Source organism: Schistocerca piceifrons, chromosome 1 (assembly GCF_021461385.2).
Source record: "Schistocerca piceifrons isolate TAMUIC-IGC-003096 chromosome 1, iqSchPice1.1, whole genome shotgun sequence".
Classification (NCBI taxonomy): Eukaryota; Metazoa; Arthropoda; class Insecta; order Orthoptera; family Acrididae; genus Schistocerca; species Schistocerca piceifrons.
In genome coordinates this window covers 726,649,748-726,667,480 of record NC_060138.1, presented here as the reverse complement: position 1 = coordinate 726,667,480, position 17,733 = coordinate 726,649,748, and the positions used below count along the sequence as shown (strand labels likewise).

Sequence of the window (17,733 nt, the reverse complement as noted above, 5' to 3'; positions counted from 1 at the left end):
ACACACACACACACACACACACACACACACACACACACACACACCATTTCTGACAACTGAGGCAAAATTTATTTGCTTAGGTACGCAAACAAGTTGCACGGAGGATAAGAATTTACAGTGTTTTATCCAAAGGATACATCAGGATCAGCGTAACACTGCAACAGCTTAATGCCACTGCCTTCTGGACATTCATAAACTGTCACACGGTTGCTTCCCACAGCTGCAAATATTAAAGGCTGTCCTTCCTTTAAATGATGGTTAAACTGAGCTCCAAATAGAGGCTGACCATGGTCTTCCTTTACACTTGTCCTGTTGACAAAAACTTGTATTAGGAACATGTGTGATACTAGTTATCTAAATTACACACTGAAATGCAATGTCAGACACCATTTTTGAAGTATTAACCCTTTTATAGCATGAATTTGCAGAACTAATATCATGGACATACAGAAAATTTTTGGAAAACCAACCTCAAAGCCACAAATACACATATGTGCTTGTACTAGTGACACAAACATTTAGGACTGCGGAGAAGGGGATTCTAACGAATTTTATAATCCAATTACAGTCAATGCCTTTGTCAAGCTGAATAATTATGACAAATGAGTAGTAAAGTTCAGGAGAAAATAATATCAAATAAAACATACTGCTCGTGTTTAAATAACACCTTACGGAGAGAAAAAAAAAACAACTGGAATAATGATACAAAACAGAACAAAAGCAGAAAAAAAGGCAATGACATGGCTATTTACAATTGGAATAATTATAAAAAAAACAAGCTGCTAATAGGTTCACTTATCACTGTTCATGTGTGTTTCAGAACATAACTTATAGACATATACAATACATCCTTTTGAGTCATCAGTTTTCTGACTGGGTTGATTTGGCCCACCATGAATTCCTCTCCCGTGCCAACCTCTTCGTCTCAGAAAGCACTTGCAACCTACGTGTTCAATTATTCACTGGATGTATTCCAACCTCTGTCTTCCTCTACAGCTCTCTCTAGTACCATGGAAGTTATACCCTGATGTCTTGACACATGTCCTATCACCCTGTCCCTTCTTCTTATCGGTGTTCTCCACATATTCCTTTCCCCTCCGGTTCTGCACAGAACCTCCTCATTCCTTATCAGTTCACCTAATTTTAAGCATTCATCTGTAGCACAATATCTCAAATGTTTCGATTCTCTTCTGTTCCGGTTTTGCCACAGTCCCTATTTTACTATAATACAATGTTCTGATCCAAATGGATATTCATTTCTGCTATTATTCATTACTTTTGTCTTTCTTCAATTTATTCCCAGTCCTTATCCTGTACTCATCAGACTGTTCATTCCATTCAGCAGATCCTGTAATTCTTCTTCACTTTCACTGAGAATAGCAATGTCATCAGCAAATCTTATCACTGACATTCTTTAACCTTGATTTTTAATTCCACTCTTGAACCTTTATTTTATTTCCATCATAGGTTCTTCGATGTATAGATTGAAAACTAGGGGTGAAAGACTACATTCCTGTGCCTCACCCTTTTTAATCCCAGCACTTTGTCTTGTCTTTCACTCTAGTTATTCCCTCTTGGCTTTTGTACGTGTTGTGTATTACCCATCTCTCCCTAAAGCTTATCCCTATTTTCCTCAGAATTTGTAACATCTTGCACCATTTGACATTGCTGAATGCTTTTTCCAGGTCGACAAATCCTATGAACGTGTCTTGATCTTTTTGTCTTGCTTCCATTATCAGCTGCAATATCATAACTCCCTTTCTAGTGCCTTTACCTTTCCTAAAGTCAAATTGATCACCATCTAACATATCCGCTATTTTCTTTTCCATTTTTCTGTATGTTATTTTGTCCACAACTTTGATGCATGAGCTGTTAAGCTGACTGTGCGATAATTCTCACACTTATGAACTCTTGCAGTTTTTGGAATTGTGTGAATATTTTTCAAAAAGTCTACAAACCAACATGAAGTGATTTTGTTGTCGCTTCCCCCCAGTGATTTTAGAAATTCTGATGAAATATTATCTATCCCTTCTGCCTTATTTAAATTTTGATTCTAATACTGGATCCCCTATCTCTTCTTCTATCACATCATCAGACAGTTTCCCCCTCAAAGAGGCCTTCAATGTCCTCTTTCCACCTATCCACTCTCTCCTCTGCATTTATTGCTTGTAATTTCACCAAAGGTTGCTCTGATTTTATATATGCTGAGTCAGTCCTTCCGATGATCATTTCATTTTCGACTTCTTCACTTTTTTATGTAGCTATTTCACCTTAGCTTCCCTGCACTTCATATTTATTTCACTCCTCAGCAACTTTTATTTCTCTGTTCCTAAATTTCCCTGCACATTTTTGTGCTTCCTTCTTTCATCGATCAACTGAAGTATTTCTTCTGTTACCCATGATTTCATTGCAGTTACCTTCTTCCATTTTTTATTTTTTTTCTGAACTTGAGTGATTGCCCTTTTTAGAAATGTCCATTTCTCTTCAACTGAATGTCTACTAAGCTAGCCCTTATTGCAGTATCTACCACCTTAGAGAACTTCAAACGACCTCTTCATTCCTTAGTACTTCTGTATCCCACTACTTTGTGTATGGATTCTTCCTGACTAATCTCTTAAACGTCAGCCTACTCTTCATCACAATTAAATTGTGATCTGAGTCCATATCTGCTCCTGGGTGAACGTTACAACAAGTATCTGATTTCAGAACCTCTGTCTGACCATCTTTTCCAAGTACACCACCTTATCTTGTGAATCTTGAACAGGGTAATTGCTATTACTAGCTGAAATTTACTGCAGAACTCCATTAGTCTTTCTCCTCTCTCATTCCTACTACAAAGCCCATATCATCCCTTAACCTTTTGTTCTACTCCTTCCCCTACGACCAAATTCCAGTCCCTCATGAACTATTAAATTTTCATCTCTCTTCCTACATGCTCTTAAGCCAAGTGTGAAATTCACAAACCTAAGTATTATGTGTATGACCTGTATGTTATTTTAAAAGCACCTGAGAAGTGTATCTCAATATCAACCTTGTAATATAAAAATACATTCCACAACATACTGAATTCACAGATGTTCTTCAACCCATGGATGAAGCATCAAATTAAAAACCTCACATTACATTACAGTAACCTAATAATAGACATGTCAATTCAACAAAAAAGACAGCATGTTTAAATCTGGAAAGAGGTGGATTGAATGTCTTTTAATATTACATCTGCTCCACTCTGGTACAGCTTTCAAACCAGAACACAATGCGGATTGGCAGGACAAAAGTTGTGAGATAATCATGAGCGAGTAGGGCTACCACAGTTTGACAAGCCCTATCTCAATTTAATTTATATACATGCTAGAAGGTAATTAAAGTACTTGTAGTAGTGAGTGTCAAATAGACTGAACAACAGAGAGCTGGGAACGCTATCACTCTTCTGAGCAGATAATCTGGCACAGGCTGTTGTATGTCATACATCCTGGTTGTCAACAAGGAACAAAGCACACTGGTTGTAGTTTAATATGTTATGAGCTGTTGTTAAGTAACCTTTAACTACAGTGGCAGTTACATATGCATGTCAAGGTAAGTTGGGTAACAGAACTTCCTCACACATTCAACTCACAAAATAACCTTGACAGGAAAATAGGGAGTAACAAAATGACTTTGGCAGGAAAACAGGGAATAATTGGAGCCTTCCTGACAGGCATTCACAAATGGAACAGGAAAGAGGTGAAATTATAGTGGTACACTAAGTACTTTACTCGACATGCCTAAAGTGTTTGTACAAGCTATAGATGTGAACCCTGCCTCCCATACTGAACTATATGGCATCGTGTTAGATAGCTGAACGATGTGAGGATACGCATCCAACAGCCTTCCTAATAACCATGAAAAAGAACAACTTAAAGAGAAACCTACTGTGGTCTGTATTATTAGTAAACTCTCACTGTCATCTAATGTTGTGGCTTTCTTTCACAGAATTTATTTCACACTGGAAATAATAGAATTTCCCTTGGATGTTTCAGAACTGGTTCTCTGTTAATCTCTTACAGACATCATTTCCATTTCCACTACTTTACTTCTCGCTTTTGTTTCTATTGATCAATCACTACAGAGTACTACAATTTTCACAATCATGAGTGTTAACGCATGTAAAATACGAAAGGACAGATTAAGGCTGAATATTCCATCGATGAAAAACTCTTCAGAGATGGAGAACATACTTGGATAGATTAAGGATGGGGAATACAGCTGCCTGTGCCCTTTTCAAGGGAATCATCCCAGCATTACACCTCATCTTTAAGATTTATTACTCTGTACCTACAAGGAATGACCTGAAGATGGCTACACTGCTCCACTGCCCAAAACCAGTCGATTTGAAATAATAAAAACAGCAGCCAAAAACTGTAAAATAAGTATATTTTCTACACACAAGGATAATGGGTATTTCCCTGTGAGAAGTACGTTCAGTTCTGATAATTTAGAGAAATTATACAAAACCTAAATCACAACTGCCGCTCCTGACTAATGGGAGTTTAATGCACTAACAATTGTAACCTCACATTTAACTGTAATGAAGAAACATCACTCACACAAATTATAAATAGTTGGATAGTATACAAAATCACAATACCATCAAAGGAATGGCCACATAAAACAAATAGTGGCCTGAACCTAAACTTGAAAAGAACTCTTAAAGTCAGTTGCTGTGAATGGGTTTTCTAATGTTAAGCTGTTAGTGGGAAATGTAAAACTGGAGACAGCACACTGAGTACTTCAAGGAGGACATTATCACATGGTGTTTTTTGAGGCACACAATTCAAATGTCCAATTACCTCTAATCAAAATGCAAACTACCAAATTGTTGGCTGGTTGTAAGAAATGAGAGCTGATCAATTACAAATTCATAGACCTATGCAAAGCAAGTACAAGTTGTTAGACACATGACTGCCCAAGTATAAGCATATATGCTTACATCGATCTGAATTTTCCAAGTGGACTGTTGATGACCATTCTTATGCAGGTGAAGATAATTAATTATTTCTTTAATGCTGCACATGAAAGTTGGGTAAGAATATTTTAGATGCAGTATCATTGGTCATCTAATACACACAACAAAAATAATAGAGCATAGCTAAAGAAAAATGTTGGGAGCATGGTCTTACAGATTGCTGAACATGCTACAAGACCTATTCATAGCCCTCAATATTTTATCACAATGCAAGAGTACACATTCCTTCCACTTTCCAAAAAACGATTAAGTTGGTTTCATTAAACAACAGTTTGAAACTGTTTCACATGCCTTCCTAAAATCAAGTAAGACACTATCAATCTATACATTCTGGGTCTCAGGAACGAACAGAGCAAGCCAAGTTTTGCAAGATCTCTGCTCGCAGACCTCATATTTATTTTTAGAGAGATTTTTCTTCTCCATGAACATTCATAACGCATCAGCATAAAACAAGTATCATAATTCTACAACAGACTGTTGTCAGCGATCAGGCCTACAGTTATGTGCAACTGTGCAAACATCCTTTCTTGAAAACGGCAAATACCTGCACCTCTTCCCACCCCTAGGCACACTTCGTTGCTCCAGTGAGAGCTGCCAGGAGAGGAGCATGTTCTGCAACATAATCTCTGTGGAATCTTGCAGGCATATTTCCAGTGTTGAATAGTTTTAGCTGATTTTCTATTTCAGGATTGCTTAGTTCATTATCTCCCATTTCAGCATTTATGTAATGACTGAAAGAGGACCCATATTACAGTCTTCTCCAGCAAAACAATTTCGGAAGACCGAATTCAGTATTTTGGCCTTCTCTGTCATCATCTGTCTCTGTGTCAGTATGGCCACTGAGCGATTGAATAGATGACCTCTATCTGCTTGCTTATTTTACATCGGACTAAAACTTCTTAAGATTTTCAGTTTGATCATTTGGAAAAATTTTACTTCAAAATTCACTGAATAGTTCTTGCTTTTCTCCCCCAATTCTCATTTTGGCTTCATTCAGCTTCTCTCTATCTACCAGGCTTTGATTGCTTAAATTGGAGATTAAGCTCTCTTTGCTTTTGCAGCGACTCTAACATGGCTATTGAACCACGTTGGGTCTTCTCCATCCTTTGCAACTTCACTTGGCACATAATTGTCTAACGGATATTGTACAATGCTTTTGAGTTTTACCCATTTGTGCTCCACATCTTTGTCTTCTGACCTGAATATTCAATGTTGAGTACTTGAACACTCTGAAATACTCCGCAATTTCTCTGCTAACCAATAATATTTCCATCCTTTATTAACATTCCTTGTTACACCCTTACTCACTGACCCTGTCACAGCTTTATGGTCTCTGATTCTCTCCTCAATGCAAACCGATTTTAGAAGTTCTGTTAGTTACTAGGTCTAACACACTGGTTCTTTAACTATCTACATGAAGTAATTATCAGACCAGACATTCGAACAATCTGTTATCTGCACCTGAAGGATGATGGTCAGGGACCAGTGCCTAGTGTTACACTCGTCCCTGTGAGAAGAAAGCAGTAGATGGAGACTTGATCAGTTGGCTGTGGTAGCTCATGGTCCACACGCTTTGTACACTAAACGGTGAGGATGTATACTTTGTTTTGCGAATGTTAACTCAACTGCGAATAATAAGTTAGTCTCTAACACTGCAATCTGAGTGGATTCGAATCGTACAGTACTGAATTCCTGGTCCCCCAGTAACATTTACATTTCTGTCTATGGACACAAACATTTTGGTCCTTGCGAGCCTGATGGATGGATCTGACGAAGTGACATGCAAGATCAGCCATCCACTGGTGGAATGGCAGTGACTGGTTTCAATGAAGCAGCATGGACACCCAGCCAGTAGCATCAACACAGTGCATCTATAAGCTAAGTTCCTGGGTCTGGCTGTCCTACTTCCTATAGCACTCATTCTAACTGTTGCTTCTGCTGTTGCCTGGCATTACTAGCTTTCCAAGATGGACAAGGTTTTAAGAAAGAACCCTGCTATTACACGACTGTTGGTGAAAGCAAACTTCATGCAGTTAATGTTTGGAAACGAATTCGAAATAACAGGCAAATAGAGCACTTTGGATATTACAGTCAAGCTAGAACAGTTGTGAAAGACTGTGGAGAAGTAAGAGAATGTATAGTCACAGTTCAAATTGTTTTAAGATGTAGATATGCATGCTGAGGAAGACATTATTATGATTTTGTGTTTGAAAGGAATAAACTACTGGGTCATTAGTCTCTCCACTTCACGAGTGAAACACACAAAAATGTAAAAAGCGAAAAAAGTGGGGACTTGGTTGCTCGAACTATAAAAGCAAGTCAAGGAGTTTGAAAAAGGAAATGACAGTAGTAGTAACATGATAGGTAAAAGAAAATGGAGATAACCCAGGCAGCACCTTGCACAAGAGGGTCCAAAGACACAACAAGGTGAGGAAGGAAGGAAGTAATGTGCGGTCACACAGAGGGTACCTGCTGCCGGGGGAGGGTATCCCCACCATCCCACAACCACCCTTAAAACTGAATGTGGAGGAGTATTATAGTTTAGTGTAAAATCCACGCTCCCTCATGAAATGCAACACTTTGGTTGTGGCTGTCTCATCATCCACAAGCATCTGAGGTACGCAAGCAGAGAGTGTGCCGCAGATCATCCAGTAGAGCGCACTCAACAAGAACATGAGCTACTGTCAGTAGACTACTGCGGATAATCCTCCCAATACAGAAGGAACTCGTGGGGGAGTCTTGTTTGGCCAATGTGTAGTCGGCACAACACAATGGCATCTTTCTGAGAGGCCTGGAAAGAGGTATGCCACACTTTAGTGGACTTAACTGCTCTCAACTTGTTTTGGGTCTTAGTAGCCTGCCATTTCAATTCCCAGAACCGCAAAATGTGGCATCGAAGCTTTAATTGTAAGTGGATCTACTGTAGCTGTGTCTTTATCTAGATGGTTGACAAGTTCATTTACTGTAATACCCATGTTGCTCAGTGTCCAGATGAAGGTCACTGTCTTTTCAGAGCTGTAGAGGTCACAATAGGTCCTGGATGTTGGCGACCGAAGGATTTTTGGGATAGCACTGGGATATAAGCAACTCGTGGAATTGCTACAGATTAGAAAGTTCATCATGGTCATGGATTTGACATACTGCGAAGTCCAAGATATGGCAACGGCTCTGGAGTGTATACTTCTGGAGGCACTTGGCATAGAGTGCTTATGGGGTCCCCTTGCATGTCCAAAGGCGTAACCAGCCCTGTCGTTGACTTTTGATCCGTCTGTGTAGATACATACCGAATTAGAATAATCATGGAGGACTGAACGAAACAGGTGTTGGAGAAAGACAGGACCATCATCCTTCATGAGGCCACAAAAGAGGTCCATCCGTATAACAGGAGAGGGGCAGACCGTGGGTTACGTCTGGAGGGAGCTCTAGAAACACAGACTAAAGGAGACTGTTGGAGGTCCTGCAGTGGAGTACTGAGTTGGATCACAGCTGGTCTATCCAGTTTTGTGCAATGCGCAAACAGTCTGAAATATTGGTTGTGGAGTACAGTTGAGTGACACAGTTGAGTAGGCATCTGACAAACTGAGACTACATAATTTGCCAGAGGCTGCTGTCATTTAACCCACAGCAGTTGTACACCAGCTTCTGCCAGCAGGCTGCCAACCAAACACCAATGTGGTGAACAGGGTACAGCATGTTCACGACGTATGATGCTGCCGATCTAGAGGAAACACATCTAGAGCGCAAATGGGATAAAATTAGTGCTTTGTAAAATCTCAGAACTATGCAGTCCACACCCCACGTGGCATTACTAAGAAAATGGAGAACATTTAGCTTCTTCATGCAAGTTGCCTTGAGCTGGCAGACATGTGGCAGCAAAGTTAGCTCGCTGTCAAATAAAATACTTAATAACTGAAAAGTTTTAACAACTTAAGAGACTCAATCCCAAGGTAAATTTCTGAGTGCAGTTGCATAGTCCAGAGTCAGCAAAAATGCACAATTCGTGATTCTGCAGGAGAAAATTGATAACCGAGATTCAGGGCTCAGTCATATACTGCACAGACAACCCCCTGAAGTTGGTGCTCAGCAGTGGGCAGTGATGCAGAGGCATAATATAGGCAAAGATCATCCACACAGTGATGGAGAGATTGTGGGACCCACTACATTTACGATACCTTATGTGATGTTGGCAAACAGCATTATGCTTAGAACAGATCCCTGAGGGGCTCCAGCTTCCTCTACATATTGGTTCTTGAGACTCGAGCCCATCCAGACCTGAAGAAGTCGAAGAGATAGGAAATGTCAGATAAAAATGGGTAAATTGCCCTGAAACCCTACTCGTGCATTGTAGGCAGGATGTGATGTTGGCAGGTGGTATCTTATGCCTTCTGTAGGTCAAAGAACACAGCAATCAGATGTTGGTGCTGTGCAAAAGCATTGCGCACTGCAGATTCCAGATGAATCAGGTGACGTGGTGGACCAGAAAGCCTGAAGGCCTCTTTGGAATAGTGATGTATGCCCTCCATCTTAAAGGCAATAACAAAGACAGCAGTTGACCATTCGTTCAAATAGCTTCTCATTCGTCAGAGAGGTTGGCCAGTAGTTGGGTAAAATATGTGAGCCGATTCCCAGTTTGAGGACAGGAATAATATCTTCCCACCATTGAGAGGGAAATTTGCCTTCCCGCCAAATATGGTTAAAAAGACTGAGGATATGATTCGTGTCGTTGGCACAAACATGTCTGAGCATTTGATTGTGGATTTTGTCAGGTCCTCCGTCCTTATCTCGACACACTGCCAAAGCACTGCGAAGCTCCCATTCACTAAATGCGATGTTATTTGATAAGAGAGCCGTGTGCATGGAAGGATAGCAGGTGGCACTCAATAAGGTGTTTCTGGGTCAGGAAACGAAGATGGTAATTACTGCAAGTGAATACTTCTGTGAAGTATGACACAAAACATTCAGCAATACCACAGGATAAGTGCAGATGTTACCATTGACAAGGATGCCAGGAACTGCTGTGGGTGATGGATGACCGCAAATGCAGCAGAGTTTAGTCCATGCTTGGGACAATGGGGTGTGGGATCGCTTAGAAGATACATATTGCTCCCAACACTCCTGTTGCCTTCTCTGTACTAAAAACCACACTTTCACCAGGAGTCTCTTGAATGCTATTACATTATCCATAGAGGGATGACGTTTGTGCCACCTTCAGATCATCACTGTACCGGCAGTTGTCACCATGAGCCAGAGAAGTAGGAGCATGAATAATAGTATCACTAGTATCCTGTACCTCTTTACTGATATCTGTCTCACGACTGACCGCAAAAGTAGATGTAGAGGAGAAAACCTGCCAGTCAGCTTTGCGATGTGACCAATGTAGAGCATGTTCCAGATGTCTGTATGTGGAGAGGGAGAGAACAATAGGAAAATGGTAGCTACAACAAAGATTGCCATGAACAGACCACTGAATCTGAGGTAAGATTTTCGGGCTGCAAACTGTGAGGTCAACAGTGTGTTGAGTAGACAGACGTCCAATTCTGAAAGGAAGTGTTGTAGTACGTGGCCTCTATGAGACATAGTGTCACCACCCCACTGAGGATTATTGGCATTAAAGTACCCCAAGAAGAGGAAGGGGGGAGGGTAGCTGTTCCACTAACTCTTAACAGCTCGTGATAGTAGAAAGGACCGTTGGGGGAAGGGATAAACATTATACATCGTCATTCAAACTGACAGGTAGACACAAACGGTCAAGGCCTCTAGTGCATTGGTATAGGGCACCTGCTCACTGGAAGCATCAGAGTTTATGAGGGTATAGACCCCACTGGACGCTCTCTCCACATTAAACCTTTAAGTACCAGTGTCCTATTTTGAGGACAGAGCACGTATTTATTTATAAATACACAATAAATTATTAATTTGCAACTATTACTGTTCTACGTCATTTGTTGACACTTTTTATAACATTTTATAACACTTTTTATAACAAATGTATTTTTATAGGAAATTAAAAGCAATAAATCCTACCATTAATTGATTATTGAATACTAAGGCACACTTTTAGTTATTAAAGGTATTTACTTTATTGACAATTTAGTAATATTTAAAATGTGTGGCAAAGATCTTTTTGTGATTATTTATAGTCAACAATGTGTCTTTTAAATTACTTGTATTGTTAGCTCAATTGGAGTTATATTGTTTTCCATTGTTATAAAATTTGGTGTACTCGAAATAGGAGAATGGGACTTGGTGTTATCATTTCAGGTATTTGTTTTGCTGCATGTTCGAATATGAAACTCTGCTACTGCTGATGTATTTTCTTTTTAGAATGTTACGGAAGTGTTGGTATCTTGATAGGACACAATTAAAAAAACCACACACACACAAATTTCGAGCTTTCGCAACCCAAGGTTGCTTCATCAGGATAGAAGAAAGGAGAGGGAAAGACGAAAGGATGAGAGGGTAAGGAAAAACAAAGATTCCATGACTTACCAAACGGGAAAGCGCTGGTAGATAGACACAATAAAAAAACACACAAACACAGAATTTCAAGCTTTCGCAACCAATGGTTGCTTCGTCAGGAAAGAGGGAAGGAGAGGGAAAGACGAAAGGATGTGGGTTTTAAGGGAGAGGGTAAGGAGTCATTCCAATCCCGGGAGCAGAAAGACTTACCTTAGGGGGAAAAAAAAGGACAGGTATACACTCACGCACACACACACGTATCCATCCACACATATACAGACACAAGCAGACATGTTGTATATGTGTGGATGGATACGTGTGCGCGCGCGCGAGTGTATACCTGCCCTTTTTTCCCCCTAAGGTAAGTCTTTCCGCTCCTGGGATTGGAATGACTCCTTACCCTCTCCCTTAAAACCCACATCCTTTCGTCTTTCCCTCTTTCCTGACGAAGCAACCGTTGGTTGCTAAAGCTTGAAATTCTGTGTGTGTGTTTGTGTGTTTTTTATTGTGTCTATCTACCAGCACTTTCCCGTTTGGTAAGTAATGGAATCTTTGTTTTTAATATATTTTTCCCATGTGGAATGTTATTTAAAAACAAAGATGATGCGACTTACCATACGAAAGCGCTGGCAGGTTGATAGAAAAACAAACAAACACATACATACACACAAAATTCTAGCTTTCGCAACCAATGGTTGCTTCGTCAGGAAAGAGGGAAGGAGAGGGAAAGACGAAAGGATGTGGGTTTTAAGGGAGAGGGTAAGGAGTCATTCCAATCCTGGGAGCGGAAAGACTTACCTTAGGGGGAAAAAGGGACAGGTATACACTCGCACACACACACATATCCATCCGCACATACACAGACGCAAGCAGACATTTGTAAAGGCAAAGAGTTTGGGCAGAGATGTCAGTCAAGGCGGAAGTAAAGAGGCAAAGATGTTGTTGAAAGACAGGTGAGGTATGAACAGCGGCAACTTGAAATTAGCGGAGGTTGAGGCCTGGCGGATAACGAGAAGAGAGGATATACTGAAGGGCAAGTTCCCATCTCCGGAGTTCGGATAGGTTGGTGTTAGTGGGAAGTATCCAGATAACCCGGACGGTGTAACACTGTGCCAAGATGTGCTGGCCGTGCACCAAGGCATGTTTAGCCACAGGGTGATCCTCATTACCAACAAACACTGTCTGCCTGTGTCAATTCATGCAAATGGACAGTTTGCCCACATAGAAAGCTTCACAGTGTAAGCAGGTCAGTTGGTAAATCACGTGGGTGCTTTCACACGTGGCTCTGCCTTTGATCGTGTACACCTTCCGGGCTACAGGACCACCACCTACTCCAGTCCTGTAACCCGGAAGGTGTACACGATCAAAGGCAGAGCCACGTATGAAAGCACCCATGTGATTTACCAACTGACCTGCCTACACTGTGACGCTTTCTATGTGGGAATGACCAGCAACAAACTGTCCATTCGCATGATGGACAGAGGTATTTATACACATTCCATTTTCTGTAGTCTGTGCCAAGGTATTATTCTTTCATTTCACTTTATTTTATTACATTTTATTTCATTTCATTTTATATAGATTATAATGGCCTTCAGATGAGATAGATACCTCACTAATGAAGAAATAGAAGAAATAATAAACAGTGACGCATTCTATAATGTGGTGTCAGATGATAAGGACCACATTGATATCACCATATTTCCTCCTGAAGTAAAATGTATGACCGACAAAGAAGAAGGTCCAGACGATGTTACTGGAGCCGTGGAAGTCTCAGATGTGCCAGGGGCTATTGAATTACATTATGTTGCATCAGAGAATAATGAAAAAACTGTAAGTAAAACTTCACTGCCAAGTACATCCCAAGTTTCCAGAAGTATATCGAAGAAGAGAAGTCTTACTGATGAGAAAAGCAAATGGAAAAAGAGACACCTCCAGTTTATACAAAGCTGTCTCAAACTAGTGAGCTTGGCATCAGCACAAAGAGAGAGGAATTGAAGGAACAACTTTCTTACTTGACTCCGAAGGAGATGTTTGAAGAACTGATGAACGAAAACATATACAAGTTCATACTGAAAGAAACTGAGATATGCAGTAAATATGAAGAATATGCAGGATTTTATCCTCACATTTGAAGAAGTGAAGGTCTTTGTCGGACTACTACTTTTTGCTGTCTACCATAAGCTCCCTGCTGAGAAGCTATACTGGTCTGAAGATGAAGATGTAGGCATACCAATTATAAAGACAGTTATGCCACTGAATAAATATCAGAAGTTGAAAACAAATTTGATTTATACTGTGGAAACGATCCAGAAGATACTGCAAGGGATGACCTACTATTGGGATCAAGAGTAGTACTAAACATGCTGGACTGCATTGAAAAAGCCGAGAATCATGTGTGCACTTTGACAATTTCTTCACTAGTAGATATCTTCTGATTCATCTGTGAAATTTGGGTTTTCGAGCAACTAGTACTATCAGAGAGAATCGAGCTGGTGACTGTCCACTACTGAGTGGCAACGAACTGAAAAAGACAGTTCGACGAAACTATGACTACCAGTTCAACAGGAATGGTGAAGTCTTATTTGTTCGATGGCACGACAACAGATGCATTACAATTGGTACAAATTTTGACAAAGTTGAACCTTTGGGAGCAGCTACACGGTATAGTAGACAAGCAAGTAAGAAGACAAAAGTGCAACAACCTGCCGTTTTGACATCGTATAACGCATACATGAGAGGTGTTTACCACCATGACTGGTTAGCTGGAAAATATGCAACGGTAATTAGAGGGAAAAAATGGTACTGGGTCCTATTTACACGTATGTTGGAAATGGCCCTCATAAATGCCTGGCTCTTCTACAGACTAGTACATGGGAAAAATGCACTGGACTTCAGACGTGCTGTTACAGTTACATACCTGAAATTGGACACTGGAAGACCGAATATTGGATGTCCAATGGAATACCCATCAAGTCAGTTGAGAGTGATACCTGACATCAGGTTTGATGGAATTGGTCATATGATTAACAAAAGAAGCACGCAAAGAAGATGTGTAAGAGCTAAATGCAATGGGAAACCAAAAAAAAACATATTGTGTTAAATGCTGTGTAACACTGCATGTTAAGTGTTTTGTACTATTTCACAAAAAAATAAATAGTTAAGACTTGCATACAGTTTAGTATGCTATATGATACTGTTGGATCCCAGCGGCCTATTTTGAGGACTGCCATTATATCAGCATGTATAAATATTCTTTGGCTATTTTTGTACTTATTGTGGTTCATACACTATGTACATAATAATTAAGGAATAAAAAATTCAATTTAAAAAAAAAATTAATTTGGGGCTTAATGGGTTAACATGACTGGTACAGTAGGGTTTGTTGTTTCTCAGAGCAGGGAGGCATATTGCTGTAAACCATGTTTCCTGAACTATTACGCCTATTATGGAGTAAGCAGCTATTAAATGACAGAGTTCGGTCAGATGGCAATAGCAGCTGTTACAGTCCAACTGAAGAAGCACCGGAGTCGTGTCTGAGCAAGTGGCAATTGGAAAAAGTGTGTGTGTGTACTTTGCTACCAGGTCACAGATCAGCTGATTGTGTGATCTGTCATCAGTGTGCATCGGCTCAACTTCTGCAAGGAGGGGGAGCAAACATCTGAAGCCTCAGAAGTAGTTTATCTTTGTGTTTTTCCTTTTAGACTGATTTCTTTGGAGATTTCCCCAGTTTATCTTCCGGGAGCGAAGAGGATCTACTTTTCTTCAGCCCGCAGTCTGTGGCTACTGGTCCTTGTCTTGAGAGGGGCGGGGCAGGGGCCACCTTCACAGGTTTCCTTGTTGCTGATGATGCCAGAGGATCTTTAGGCACCTCTGGCCACACTGATGGTGTGCGAGCCGCCGGTACTATAGGAGCAGGGGGTGAGGGAGCTCCCATTCTCTCCCCCACCTGTAGAGCAGGCTCTGGGATACAACCAGGGCTGGCCCAGGGATACAACCAGGGCCAGGTGATGTCGTGCGAGCCCTTTTTGTCACGTGAAGTATGGACTGTGAGACAATAGTCGCAAAATTTAAGACCATGTTAGTCAGATGAAGTCTTCCAAACTTTTTCTTTGCACATTGATAAGACAGGTGGTCAAGCGTTTTATACTCTGAATTTTCTTCTCCCTCTTGAATACTGAGCATTGCTGTGAACAAGGTGGTCGTGGTTTCAGACAGTTAACACACTGGCGTGGTTGATCACAAGGGCTGTCCACAGGGGATGCCAGTCCACATGTGTTAGAGATAGCCTCATTAGAACAGCAGGAGGACATGTGTCCAAGCCTTTGGCACTTAAAACATCTCATCTGAACAGGAAAATAAGGTCCAACATCATATCTATAAACCATGACCTTAACCTCCTCAGGTAAAATGTTGCCTTCAAAGTAGAGATGGGGGATCCGCTCCTGAACTAATTCATAGAGTTGAATCTTTCAAAGGAGTGAACAATCAGTGATTCAGAAAAAAAGAACGGTAGCTCCAAACGTTTCCCACCGCAGAGAGAGAGAGAGAGAGAGAGAGAGAGAGAGTCGGAGCAGACCAGTGGGGCCTCTGCTGGTCAGAGCACACTGCACGCCACACTACACAGCCAGCGCCGGCCTCTGCCCTGCTTCTGCCTTGGCTGCCTGCATTGTGCAGTGCCCCATTGGATTTTGTGTTTCACACATGCCGTGCCGTCTCTGTGCTTCCTCTGCGGCGTGCAGTGTCTGGCGCACCTGAACTCCGTCAGCGATCGTTTCAGTCGCACGTCCTGCCCTCTGGGCAGTTGATGCGAGCAACAGGACAGAGAGCCTCCTAGCGGAGAACATAAGAACTACTTGCAACAACCTGCTCGCAAGAGAGCGGAGGCTTTGTCTCCGAGCGGGTGAGTGGTGGCCGTTCACCGCTCCCCCCACCCTCGGAACTCGCCCGCTCAACGCTCACCCCACCGTTCTCGACTCTACCAGAGCGTTGAGCAAAGCAACTCAGGTGTCACTCTGGTCTCTGGGGTCTTAGCTCGCGCAGTAATACAGCTCGCGGCTCGACCTGCTTGACTCAGCGCCTATGCATCGGAGTTCGTCTCTACTGGATAGTGTTCTTCGTAGTAATACCGTTATGTATATTACATAATTATGTTATGTATACATCATTTGTTTTTATTTTATTTTTATTTGTTTAAACTTATCAGATTAGGTTCCTGATGGCTCCTCTTACTATAGGATTTTTTATTATGGTCACTCGAATTTACACTTTAATTACGAGCGAACCGATAAACGTATAGCAAAAGTGATACACCAATTTTTCCTTGTTTTATTCTGCGAAAGGTTATATGCAGCACTTTGGTCTTACAGTCAAATTTATATATTTTTTTCTTATTGTAGTACGGATTTTGCGATTTTAGGCGTCTTTGGAAGGAAATGTTCACTTTAAAAATATATGGCTTGCGATGTATTTGTACGAGGTTAATGAAATTTTAATACATTATAGCCAAATATATTGTTAATGTAAATCTCAAGTTACAACATTTTCCGATCACCCAAAAAACCACGATAGTGCAAAATAAATCAATAATCAAAAACTTTGTCCTATCGTGGAAATTTCAATAAACAATACAAAATTCTTACTCATTATCTGTGTTACTTCAAAATAGGATCAAATAAGATCAAAATACAGGTATAGTCCTGGAATAAACCAAGTTTAAAGGGCAATGTGCCTTCCATTTATTTTCTGTTGTGAATGAGTGGTGAGTCATGAAAAAGAGCTAATTCATTTCAGGGAGTGAACAGTTCTGATCCGATCTCTGAAAAGAACAGTTTTGCCCATCTCTACTTCAAAGGCTAGGATAAAAGCTCCAGCGTCCTCTTTGGAAGTGGCAAACAAAATCGCCACCACACTGCACCAGATTAATATGTAGCTCTTCATCAGTTCATAGCATTAGGTCCCTTGAATTCTACTGAGCTTGTTATGAGGAGAAATGGTGATTGGCACATCACCTATCTTGACACAGGTCTGAAGTGCCAGTGTTTGGTTAGCGTGCAATGTTTTGATTGGCAAAGATTCGTTTCTCATCATCTCTATTGCAGCAACCTCCCTTGTCCAATCTTCAATATTTTCAACGAAAAACAGTGGCTTCATTGTAGTGAAAGATCCGCTGTCAGTTCAGGAACAAACAAGAACTAGGCAAACTGTCCACTTCCATTTCTCCTTACCTCTCTCGTCTTGAGACATGGTTAAAAACGGAAATGCAATAG

At 40.9% G+C, this 17,733-nt stretch overlaps 1 protein-coding gene across 2 annotated transcripts in view; it reads right to left on the bottom strand.

Moving 5' to 3' along the window:
• Positions 1-17,733, bottom strand: part of LOC124711199 (polycomb protein EED) — an 85,272-nt gene that overhangs the window by 30,142 nt on the left and 37,397 nt on the right. For both annotated transcript variants that reach the window (XM_047241138.1, XM_047241147.1), the window contains exon 3: positions 138-309. In XM_047241138.1, the coding sequence (XP_047097094.1) occupies positions 138-309 (172 nt within the window). The remainder of the gene's footprint in view (positions 1-137; positions 310-17,733) is intronic.